Below are 12,560 nucleotides of genomic sequence, written 5' to 3' on the forward strand. Positions count from 1 at the left end.
ATATATCTGAATTTGAGTCTATATTCAATTCCTAGTTACTAATTAATCTAGCTGCTAAAGATTCAAGATCCTCCAAAGTTTCTGGCTCATCGATTTCAATAAATTCATCCTTCTTTTGTTTTTTAGTCGCTGGCTCCTCTTTGAACCAGGTGGTGTCTCTAGTTGGAACCTTTTTGTCATCAAACTCCATATCACGCTCCAAATCTGGAGCATCATCCTCACTTTCTGAATAATACTCTTCTTCCCTCATCCTTCTCTCTATTTCCTTCCTCTTTCTCTTTTTCTCTTGACGCTTCTGCCTTTCCACTTCTTTGTCAGCAGCATCAGTCACCTTCATCAATTCTTGCTCCTTGGATAAAAATTGTTCCTTTTGTTGTTTGGCATCCCCAGCTTTGATGAAATCTTCCTCACCTTCAAGCTCATATATTGGATGGGCGACACCATCATCATCAAATTTCAACTTTGTCGGATTTCCCTTTCCAGCAAGAGATGCCTTCTTCGAAAGGGCCTTTTTTGCTTGTCTTTTAGACACTGGCAACAGCAAATCTGGTAAATCATCATCCTTCAATTCGTGGTCTTGTCGTTTCACCGTCATGAAATCTTCTTCCTCCTCCTCCTCGTCCTCTTTTCCATTAGCTTTGCTATTTGTCAAGTTTAAATAGTGGTCGGACAAAATCGTTTGATTCTTTCTTTCAAACATTCGATCGTATTTGGTCTTTACTTTAGATGGTTTCTCTTCAATCTCGCCATCAGCATCACTTTTCGATAACGCAAGTAGCTTCCTCGACTCGTTCTTTTTCTCCTTGCTAGCAGACCCTCCCTTGATTTTGATCTTTGGTGCCCCCGGAAGACCCAATGATGCAGCATATGCCTTGGCGGGCAAGCTTTCAACATCAAATACCTCCTTGTCCTTTTGGACATACACAGACTTGAAGTAGGCAATAAAAGCCCTTTGTCCCAAATTCTTCATTACGGGGTCTTTGAAGCACAACGACTGCAACTGTGGCCTAATCGATTTCTTACTCTTCTGCTTAATATTCATCAACTTTGGTTCGATTTTATGGACTTTGAGTCTTTGCAAGAAACCCTGTTCCTCATTTGGTGTGAGCATGAGTAAAGATTTGCCTTGTCTTCCAAATCTTGCCGATCTCCCTACTCGATGAACATATGTTGCAACATCCTCAGGACAATCCACTTGAATAACCCAATCAATGGCTGGAAAGTCCAAACCTCTTGCCACAATATCAGTCGCAAAGAGACAAACATGTTGTGCTTGTGCAAATTTCATTGTAGTCTCCAATCTTGACGTCTGTTTATTACGTCCATAAAGTTTCAAAAGTGAAATACCTGGTTGAAGCGTACGGAATGATTCGTATGTGTACTGCACTTGTTTTGATGACGAAAAAAACACCAAAATCTTGCTCTTTAGATGAGACTTGATAAACGACCACAATACATCCAATTTTTCCTCCAAAGGCACTCTAACGTAGTATTGGTCCAATGATTCCGGGATGGCGGATACATCTCGATCTAAAGATGTACCAATTCTCTTGGGGTTGGTCAAAGACAATCTGGCCAAATCCTGAACACTGTCTGTCGTGGTTGCTGAGAATAATAGTGTTTGTCTCGTTGGAGGCAAGTGTCGGATGATGTTGTCGATCTGCTTTTTGAATCCCATATCGAGACATCTGTCTGCCTCGTCCAATACTAAAACCTGTAAGTTTGAAGTTTCCATCCCGACAGCTTCATTCAAATGTTGCGATATGCGCCCCGGAGTTCCAACTAAGATGTTCATTCTAGAAATCCTTTCCTTCTCGTACTGCACATCTTTCCCACCGGTAACCAATCCAGCAGAAAACGAATTGTATTTACCAATTTTGGCCAATACTTCAAAAATCTGAACAGCTAGTTCTCTAGTGGGTGACACTATCAACGCTGCCAACCCATCGTATTCAGTAATATCGTTTTTTATCAAAAGTTCAATAACGGGGATTAGAAAAGCCAATGTCTTACCTGACCCAGTTCTGGCAGTTCCCATCAAGTCGTGACCCTTTAATGCCAACGGAATTGTCTTTTTCTGGATATCTGTTAGGGAAATGAATGCAGATTCTTTGAGTCCTCGTAGAGTGTTTTGGGTGATGGGGAGGTCATTGAATTGTTGCATGGCATTTTCGTCTACTTGCGGGTCATAATTTTCAATTCTTTCCTTGAGCCGTTTGAGCTCTTCTTCCTCTTTCTGACGCCTTTCCTTCCTGCCCTCGTGTCTGTGGCTCTTAGATCCTCCATTGGAATGCGGTTTCATGGTGGTGTCTACTTGATTAATTGAAGGAAGGGTGAATTTTTTGATTTTGTTTTCTTTTTTTTTTTTTTACTTTGTGTATCTCATCTCGGTCTAACATACGCTGTATTTCAGTAGTCTTTTACTGTACCCGAGGTCGCTTGGATTTGCCAGGTACGTGTAAAGGATCACTGCTACTATGAACCGGTCATGTTGATCTACATATTATGTCACTATAGTTGCCTCTACTCTATTTAACTCTGCAGTCAGAAATCAAGGATTCTCGAATACTGCCAACACAAATCCCCGTACTTATCCTTTGAATGAGTATGAGTGTTCAATGTATCACTACACACATTACCACCAGCCACACCATACTTTTTCAAAATCCGTTGAGTAAGTTCTGCCATCGAGACGTTCTTCAAGCTGAAGCTCTTTTCGCTTACTTCAACTTGGATAAGCAACCCGTTGAAGCTGCCATGTAGGAAAACATTGGATGTCCGTATGCACAAGTTACCATTTTCCAACTCGTAAATCTGTCCCCCTTCTCCTTTAATCATTTGCTTCTGAGTCCACAAGCTTTGCAACTTTTGATTTGCAAAGAAATCAAATGGATCATTTAATCCCGTGGTGGCCCCCAAATCCAAGTGCTCATCCGGGATGCACTCTGTTTGCAATCCTAATTCCGTGGCCTCTTCGTTTATCGTGCTGCTGAAAACACCCACAGACCTCCCATTTATTAGGGTGATTGTGCTTCCGGGGATATACGACGGAGACAAGGTGTACATAAACTTTGATTCCGGGTTCTGTGATTCTTGAAGGGCAATTGCTTCAGGGATTGCATATGGATTGTTTTTGAAGATCCGAAATGTAAAATTCCACTTGCCTTTCTTCATAGGCAAGTCATTGGCTAGTTGATCTTGGAACTGTATTATCGTGTCGGGAGTCGCATTGTGGACCAAAATTACCCTGCAAGGAAAAGTTAGTACACGATGTGGTTTACTGGATTTGTAGTCCCTATAGTAATACATACGCTGACACCATTTTCCTAGTGAGAATGAATTGAACGTTGTATTTGTAGATTGATGAAAGTCTTTAATTTTGTGAGAGAATTCAGTATGAGGAATCTCATTGCAAAAAAAAAAAAAAAAAGGGAATAAAATAAACTCAGATTCGAGGGACGAAGCGACTGGCGCTTAGACGGAAGCAGCAACTGAAAAACAATGTCTATCACTCAAGAGGCTATATTTGTGGGTGCCAATAAGCAAAACTATGTCTCCGATTACAATCCACAGCATCAAACCATTGCGTTTGGTGCAGGGACCGTTGTTGCCCTTTGGAGACCACTTGATAAATCGCATCGCGGAGTTTACTATACTTTGAAACAGCATACAAAGGAAGTGACTGGAGTTAAATTTTTGCCTCACAGTGGGTTTTTGGTATCTGTTGGAGAAGATCATATTGTTAATGTGTGGAGGAGAAGTGGCAATGTGTATGATCTCCATCAATCGCTTACTGGCCATGAACATTCTGTGACCTGCATTGCTGAAGTGAATCAACACATTTTTGTCACTGGTGGGGCTGATCACAAGATCATTATATGGACTTACGATGGCGAGCAATTTCAGCCTGGTCACAGGTTTGAAGTCAAGTCCAGTTTCTATCCCTTATCCTTAGCAGTTCAACAAATAGTTGAGAATGATGATTACATTCTTGCTATTGGAGGAACTACAAACAATATCTACATCTATACATTCCAACTTGAACAAACCCGCATCTCTATTGACAAGTGTGCTGAACTAACTGGTCATGAGGATTGGGTGAAAACTCTTCAGTTTGTGACAAAATCAAAATACCAAGATTACATTTTAGCAAGTGGCTCTCAGGATAGATATGTTAGGCTATGGAGGTTGAAATTGAATAACTCTATTGACGATACTGACGAAGACCCCACTAAATTGACCTTGCTTTCAAATAAACAATACAAATTCAACTTTGGTGTTGATAAAAGAGCTGCATTCAGCTTTGAGGCGTTAATAATCGGCCACGACGATTGGATTAGTGGTATCCAGTGGCACCCTTCTTGCAAATACCAATCGGAAAACGATGAATCAGCGTTGCAATTACTAACCTCCACAGCTGACACGGCATTAATGATTTGGGAAATGGATAAAGAGTCGGGAATCTGGGTGTGTACAAGTAGATTAGGAGAAATGTCCATTAAAGGTGCATCTACTGCCACGGGGGCCTCGGGTGGGTTTTGGTCGTGTTTATGGTTCGTTGATGATGTCACAAACGAGGAGTATGTTTTGGCAACGGGTAAAACAGGTGCGATAAGAGCGTATAAATCGATCACAAGTGAACCAAAGTACTTTGAGGAAACAATTGGAGTTACTGGTGCGGTTGGTCCAATCACCGACTTGAGATGGTCTATTGGAGGTGAATACTTTATGGCCACTTCGCTTGACCAAACTACTAGGCTATATGCACCATGGAAGAGGGATCAAGTTACCACGTGGCATGAAATCGCTAGACCACAGATACATGGTTATGACATGATATGTTATGACAACATCACCAAGACCAAATTTGTTTCTGGTGGTGATGAGAAGATATTGCGTGTATTTGAACTCACTGAATCAGTTAGACAACATTTGAAAGCATTGGGAGGGATTGAAATTGGTGAGGAAGATGAAAAACTTCCTGAGTTTGCAACCTTGCCAGTGTTGGGTCTATCAAACAAGGCGGATGCGCAAGTACGAGAGGAGACAAAGAATGATGAAGAAGAAGTAGTAGAAGAGGATCAAAGTGGTGAGGCTGCGCAAAAGACTGCGATTGGGGATGTGAATACCCCTCCCACTGAGTCCTACTTGCAAAGACACAGTCTTGCCACTGAAATTGAAAAATTGTATGGACATGGGTATGAGGTTACATGCTGCTCGACATCTCCAAATGGGAAGCTCATTGCCACCTCATGTAAATCAAACAATGCCAAACATGCAGTGATACGAGTGTTTGTCGTGGACAATGACTATCAGCAATCAAAACAAGTTCTTGCTGGTCACAATTTGACGATTTCTAGTCTCAAATTTTCGCCGGATGGACATTACTTGTTGGCGGTATCAAGAGATCGACAATTTTCCTTGTGGGAGCTTATTCTGGATTCTGAATTCAAATTGGTTGAGCTTAATGCCAAAGCTCATTCGAGAATCATTTGGGATTGTTCTTGGTTGGATGGTGGGTCGTTTGTCACCGTTTCGCGTGACAAGCAAATGAAGTTGTGGAAGATTGGTGGTGGTAGTGGAGCGGTTGATCTTGTGAATAGCTTGAAATTGGATGAGCCGGTTACTTCGGTGTCTGTTTTCAAGGGCGAAGCGGCGGTCACTGGTATACGCATTGTTGCATTGGGTCTTGAAAGTGGTCAAATTTGTATCTACACTATCGCTGCTGGTGGTGAGTTTAAGCTTGCTGCGGCGTTTGATGCGAATATCACTCCAGTTGATAGAATAGAAAAGGTGGCTTTTAGCAGTCGAGTAACGGATAAGAAATTGTTTTTGGGAGTTGGAAGCAAAGACAATTCGGTACGGGTTTACACTATAGAGGAGAGTTTGTTCTAGGTCAATAAGGGTTTTCCGGTTGTGTTTGAGACAACCTAGTAATATAGTTGATGAGGTTTTTACCCAGAGCGTGAAAAATCTACAGTAGTATTGTGTCCCATGAGAATAAATACCCTGTTTATATTCTTCTATAAACTTAAACCCTTAAAACCCTTGTGATCCTAAATTTTAACCCGTTTTATTTACTCTTTGCAATATGTTGTAACCCTGTAAGAAAAAGAAAAAAGTCATGAAAATCGTTGCCGTGAGATACCTTCAAATCCAAGTTCACCAGTACAAGTATGGTAAGGGAACCTGATAACTAGCCCATTGTTGTGGTTGGGCGTATTGTGGTAGTTGCTGTTGATAATGTTGTGATTGTGGTGCTGTTGTCTGGAAATAAAGCTGTGGTTGAAGCTGTTGCTGTTGTTGCTGCGATGGCGGTTGTGGCAACATTTGTGATGGTAATATAGGTTGTTCCAACTTTCTTCTCTTGCAACAATAATCCAATGGCGTGTTTGGTGTCAATGGATAGTATGATGAGAAAGTTGTGGTGTTTTCGAGTGGCGAGCACAGTGTGGTTGTCAATTGCGGTGGTGCTGGTACTGGTGGTGTGATTGAATCAACATTGATATATGGAGGTGCGACAAACTGTGAGTCCAACTGAGATTGATCATATGGTTGAAATGGTGCTTGATAAGTTTGTTCGTATGATTGTTGACGTGGTGTTTCATATAGCATTTGTGGTTGTGGTTGTTGTGGTTGCATCGCTACTGGTGTCGTTGAAACAAAATCCACTTGTGGGACATCATACCCAGACAAAGACTTAAACATTGACAAAGTCACATCTTCAACACCAACTACACCTGCTTGATGTTCAAACAACAGCCAAAACAATGCGTCACTACTCATCCCAACAAACGACAATTGAAAATTGACAGAACTCAAGAAATACGCCTCCATTGCATTAATGAGTTTCAAGTCAACGCCAATACCCGCAAAGGGAAAGTTCTTGCAAGTGTTGTTGATGATAATAAACCATGTCTTGAGTGTATACGACTGGTCATCAAATGACTTGTTGGACAATATAAGTGATGTGATGATCATGTATATGTGAGTTGGATCGAGTGCAACGTCATTGGATGTGGCTCCTCCTCCATTTTGTTGAGGTTTCTCCAATTTGGTACATATTATTGAGTTCTTGTGATAGTGCTTGTACAAAAAGTATAATGAAATGACCATATTTGTAGGCGATAATTGCGAGTTGACTATGAGATTCTTGAGAAAAGGGGTGTATTTAGCTTGGAAATGGTTATGTAGTTTCATCAAGTGAGTGTAGCGTGGTGGTGGGTTTAGTTGTGGTGAGGTTGATAGTATGATCCAAGCGAGTCTCATATAGCCGTCGATATACGACTCTGTTGAATTCTTTAACATTGTGGGTGTCGTAGTGGTGTGTATGGCTAAGTTGAAACTAGCGGTAACTGGTAGACTCTGATAGACTCTGATAGACTCTGCTGAAGTTGATATGCTATTGACACGTAGTGTATAAAAATAAATGAACACCTCCACGTCACATCGTGAAATAATGCGAACTGGGTATGTATAATATATATATATATGTATACATGTAGGAAGACTGGTATTTCTCAATTTGTAATTTTTTTTGCAGTCTTTTTTTTAGTTTTCTGTTGGTGTTGTTGTCTGTTGTATTGCATTGTTTTTGGATGGGTTTTGTGGCTTAAAACTGGTTTTTTTTGTTTCTTTCTCTTTTTCTTTTATTCTTTTTTTGCTTAAGAATTGTTGCATATGTATTATATACACTTTTTGGTTACCTAATATAAACACTTACCTCATATAACATGCTTCATTACTTACTACGCAATGAATCAGATTATAGTTCTCTTTTTTTTTTTTCTCTTCGCCTGTTTTGTACGCTTTTCTTGAGTAATACGTATCATCAGGCATCAATACTATAAGAAAGTATTTTGTTGGTTATGATTATACATACCGGCAAAAAAGTAAAAAAAAAAAAAAAAAAAAACCAAAAGAGTTTGAAATTGAAATTAAAATTAAAATTAAAAAAGAAAAGGAGTTTGCCAGCCTGGAACATCTCGAAGGAGGAAAACGACACATTACATTATAATGTATGTGCGTGTTAAAAGGGTGGCTGTACTGCGCATGCGTTGTGGAGATTAGGTTTGCTAGCCCCCTCCCCTCCCCACTCCCCTTCCCCCTTTCCTTTCTCAGCACCTATCGGTCGTAGTCTTTCATACTATCAATGAGAAACAAGAGTGTTTGTGAATGTGCCAGCGCCCAGGAATCAACAGTGTATGGCATTAAGAAAAAGGAGGCAGTAGAAATAATAACAATAATGTAAGAAATAATAAACAAGAAAAAGCAATAAGAAAATCATAATACAAAAAGAGCACAGATGACGATGAAACTTATATTTTGGTAGCAGCAGTTAGGAGATGAAGGAAAGGAAGCAAAGGAGAGTGTGGATAAGAAAGAATAGACACAATAGGGTCATAATGGGGAATGCATCAGCAACACTCATCCCGCATACCATTTGTAAGAAACAAGTAACAAAGGCAAAAAGTACAAAGAAACTAAGTAGAGCACAGAAAGGAGCAAAAAGGAGAGAGAGACTGAGACTGAGACTGAGACTGTGTGTGTGTGTGTGTTTGAGAGAAAGTCTAGTCTGAGACTAACTCTAGACTGTGTGTAAACTCTACGTTGCACAAACGTTGAGTATGCAAACCAAAAATTGCAAGAAAAGTGAAAACCAAAATAAAAATAAAATCTTACAGCGCACAACTCTTTCGCACTATGTAGATGGAGCAATACTTTTTTTATCCCTGTAGATGGAGTGATACATAACACAAGTCGGGTGGAAATGAAGTCATACAAAGTTTCACTTCAATTACGCACACCGGCATCTTGCATATCCGTACACACAATAATACATCCGTAAGTTTTAAGTTGATGATGATTCTGATNACACAAGTCGGGTGGAAATGAAGTCATACAAAGTTTCACTTCAATTACGCACACCGGCATCTTGCATATCCGTACACACAATAATACATCCGTAAGTTTTAAGTTGATGATGATTCTGATTTTTTAGTCTTAAATTCTATTTTTTTTTTTTCTCTCTCTCTCTCTCACTCTCACTCACTTTTATTACAGGCCAAAACAATAGAAATTAGTCTTCTTTGATATGCATATGCATATGTTGCCACGTAATAGACGAATAAATGAGGCAGCATCCGGGAGTGCATGGGTGTCAAATACCGAATCTATGATCTGAAGCTATACCTTGCTTTTCGGTCTCTGGGGTGATGTACTGTAATTTGCCAATTCTGTAATAGTTTCTCACAACTAGCTCACCCAAAAAGTAAGTTCCATGTATTTTCACTTGGCTCTTAATCGTCTTGTTCTGTTTCGTTTCATGTTTTAACCTGTTTACTTTTGTGCAATCTAATAAATTTGCAGAATCTATTGTGTAGCGCTGGATTAGTTGTAAGTTTGTCTGAATAAACTCTAAAATGGAAAGTTAAAGAGAGAAGGAGAGAGACAGAGAGAGAGCGAAAGAATTTTGAGTCTGCATATTGGCTTAAAAAAAAAATGGAATAGCAAGAAAAATATTTTCTTTTAAGTAAAGGTACAGGAGCCTCGTTTCAAAATTATACCACACACCACACACCACACACCACACACCATAACCAAATATCCCTCCCATCTGTGACCAGAGGATGAATAATAGGCTTCCTCCACGGACATATATAGTTTTGGCGTTGAGGCTGGCTTTCTTGTTGTGTGGCAAACCCCGCATGCGTGAGCCGATGCTCAGTTGGTCACCCCCCCCCCCCTTTTTTCTTTAAACAGTGGCAGTCACGGCTTCCTCTAATCCCACGTAAAGTAAAGTACTGTATGTATACTGGTGGTGTGGGTCTTGGTTTTTATTTTTAGGTTGAATCATATAAGAAGTGTGTACAAAAAGAGCGGAATTTCAATAATCAATTGTGTTTGTGTGATAATTGGATTATGTAATATGTTACGTAGCGCATATTACCTATCGTATGCGCCTTTCTTCATCTCCTAATTTTGACGATCAACAATAGGATTTGGAAACGAGGTGCGGGTTGAATAAATAATGACGAGAGTTGATGTATGTTTTACGTTCTTGGTAAGGGATCTTCAACCAGCGGTGTGATCGGAAAAGGATTAGCCACCAACAGTGTAAAGAACTCATCCTCTTGTATTTTGTCTGGGTATGATTATCGGAACAGAAATTGGTCTCCTCCGCCTGGATTTACCGGCGTTCTTTAAGTCCGTTTAAAAAAATGCTTCGGCGGTGTGATTGTCGTTGAAATGCAACTAGAGCTTTAGTTTCAAAGCAAAAATGAATATTCCACTATAAAGAATAGCAAACAATGCAACAACCCTCAAGAGTAAATACACCACATACTAGTGAAGTGATGGCAAAAAAATAAAGTATGACCCAATAATCTTTTGGAGTTGATCTTTTGTGTATGGGTTATAATTTCTGTCTCCTATTGTCTTCCCTTGTTCTCTCTACTTTTTGCAACACTTAAATAAAAAAAATTTCTTTTTTTTTTTTCTGTTCTTTTTTTTTATGCTTTTCTTTGTTGCGGCGGTGAGTGAAAAATCATTTCTCCTTTCTTCGTCAAAGAGAGACAAATCCGGTTAAACTTTGTGCTTTCTTCAGACACTCATACCCACCCACCCACTCACTCACTCACTCACTTAGTTATCCATTCCAATATGTATGACAAATGTTTAACTTTAGAGGATTACTTTTGTGTTGCACAGATCGTAGAGGTCATCCATATTCTAAGGATGTACCCAAATTTTTATTTTCGCAGTTAGCCAAACGCTACCGGCTCTTCGAATATGATTTCGGGTATTACATTTCTTCCGAAATACTATACTGTTGTGCTTGTGTAGTTCCCAGCTCTCTCCATCTACTTCCCAAGTCCCGTTCTCCTTCAACCTCACGGCGAGCCTCGCATTGTGTGATGCTCTGCTGCTGCGAATAACTGTGAGAAATTTACCAATGGGGAATGATTGATATCAGAATGAAGGAAATAAAAAATAAAAAATAAAAAATAAAAAATATAAAAAATAAAACCAAGGTAGTGTAACAATGCCAAAACAAAAAAAAAAAAAAGAAGAAGTAAATTTGTTATCTACTTGAACTAAGAAAGTGATTGAAGATGATGATGGATGGGAGATTTGCAATTTATTGTGTGAAATATATATTTTTGATTGCTCTCTTTTGTTCTTTTGTTCTTTTGTTCTTTGGTTCTTTGGTTCTTTTGTTTCATTTAGAACGCACAACTGTTGTACACAGGATTTCCTGTAGTCCTCTGCGCACCCACACGATCCACTGAGTTTTGTGGTGTACGATGATCGGACTGGTTTACGGAAGGATTTTGTTTGCGCCAATAGGCGTGTCTATGAGAGTGTGACTTGACCGGGAGGAATCACAGCAAGTGTACACGAGACCAGAAGGATCAGACAGTCAAGCTCATAAGTAACCCCACTCCTTGTACGTACTATAAGTATCCAATAATAATAGGAACCCATATTTTTTTTGTTTTTGGGCCAGAAGGAACTGCACTTTAGTCTACCTTTGTTTACACAAATAACAAAGAGAATGTAAACATGCGCCCGATAGCGTGCGTTATGAACAACTCTCTTTTGTGTTGCATAACTTGTATTCAAAGAAGATCGGCCTACGAAAACTTTAATTGGCATGGAGGAGAAGCTACGTCTGAGGCAGTGCTGATACCAGTGCACCACTTACTGTCTGGCTAGCTCCATTACAAATCACGACTTCAAAAGGAGAGAAACAACCTAACTTGAACGTTACATAGAGGAACAGCTAAAACTTTGGAATGCCATTTTTGTGTAATTTCACTATCGACTGATCTCTTCTTCCTTGTTTGGGCACGAGTACACTACCTATATTCTGATCCAATACAGCACAGCAAATAGCAAACAGCCTTGGTTCTTTTCTTCTTCAACGCGTGCTATGAACGACGAGACGGATCTTTTGCATCGGATCTGCCCTATTTTTTTTCATTGCCTTGGAGGCATAGTCTAGGCAAGTGGGAGAACAGTACGGGAAGGGTGACTCTCTTCTAGATAAGAAATCTTTATGGTGCAACGAGGCTTCAAGATTGCCACACGTAGAAGAGCTTGTCTATGATATCTTGAGAAAAGAAAAAAAAAACACCAGCAACACATCACGTAGAGAGCTTCGTATTCGTGTCTTGTTAGATCGATCTGAAGTGTCGGTGTTTGTTCAGATTTTGCAACAAATTACGCACAATTAAATATTTAGCACACTACTTCCGTGTTGCTAATACAACAATTGCAGAGTAGATAGAACTCAGTCTACATAGAGTGGTACTCATAAGCTCAACGTTGACGGTCTTCACATATGTGTACTCCAGCCCCTTGTTTAATGGCAATGTCTCTACCTCTAGATCAAGGTGATTTGAGTAAAGCAAAACTAACTACACTGTGCCTTAAAAAAGAAAGATTACTAATAAGACCGATCTACCGAATACTTTTTTTGTTTTTTTTTTCTTTTCTTTCGTTTTGCTACCGACGCGCGGATATATTTTTGTTTAGGCCCGAAATTTCAGTTGACA

General features: G+C 39.7%; 4 protein-coding genes across 4 annotated transcripts; 1 reads left to right on the forward strand and 3 right to left on the reverse strand. All coding sequences in view use genetic code 12, as the record gives it.

Moving 5' to 3' along the window:
- Positions 1-31: 31 nt before the first annotated feature.
- Positions 32-2,302, reverse strand: HCA4 (RNA-dependent ATPase; the record flags this gene model as incomplete). Its single annotated transcript, XM_051754394.1, has 1 exon — positions 32-2,302. The coding sequence occupies one exon, from the start codon at positions 2,300-2,302 to the stop codon at positions 32-34; it is 2,271 nt and encodes a 756-aa protein (XP_051606753.1).
- A 242-nt stretch (positions 2,303-2,544) lies between these two features.
- On the reverse strand, positions 2,545-3,322 carry MED20 (Med20p; the record flags this gene model as incomplete). Its single annotated transcript, XM_051754395.1, has 2 exons — positions 2,545-3,247; positions 3,312-3,322. 2 exons carry the CDS (start codon positions 3,320-3,322, stop codon positions 2,545-2,547), a joined length of 714 nt encoding a protein of 237 aa, XP_051606754.1.
- A 179-nt stretch (positions 3,323-3,501) lies between these two features.
- Positions 3,502-5,895, forward strand: KGF57_004844 (Elongator subunit; the record flags this gene model as incomplete). Its single annotated transcript, XM_051754396.1, has 1 exon — positions 3,502-5,895. The coding sequence occupies one exon, from the start codon at positions 3,502-3,504 to the stop codon at positions 5,893-5,895; it is 2,394 nt and encodes a 797-aa protein (XP_051606755.1).
- Positions 5,896-6,162: 267 nt separating this feature from the next.
- On the reverse strand, positions 6,163-7,308 carry KGF57_004845 (uncharacterized protein; the record flags this gene model as incomplete). The annotated part of the gene is made up of 1 exon (XM_051754397.1): positions 6,163-7,308. One exon carries the CDS (start codon positions 7,306-7,308, stop codon positions 6,163-6,165), a length of 1,146 nt encoding a protein of 381 aa, XP_051606756.1.
- Between the last annotated feature and the right edge of the window lie 5,252 nt (positions 7,309-12,560).

This window comes from Candida theae (genome assembly GCF_024610275.1).
Source record: "Candida theae strain CBS 12239 chromosome Unknown scaffold11, whole genome shotgun sequence".
NCBI lineage: Eukaryota > Fungi > Ascomycota > Pichiomycetes > Serinales > Debaryomycetaceae > Lodderomyces > Lodderomyces theae.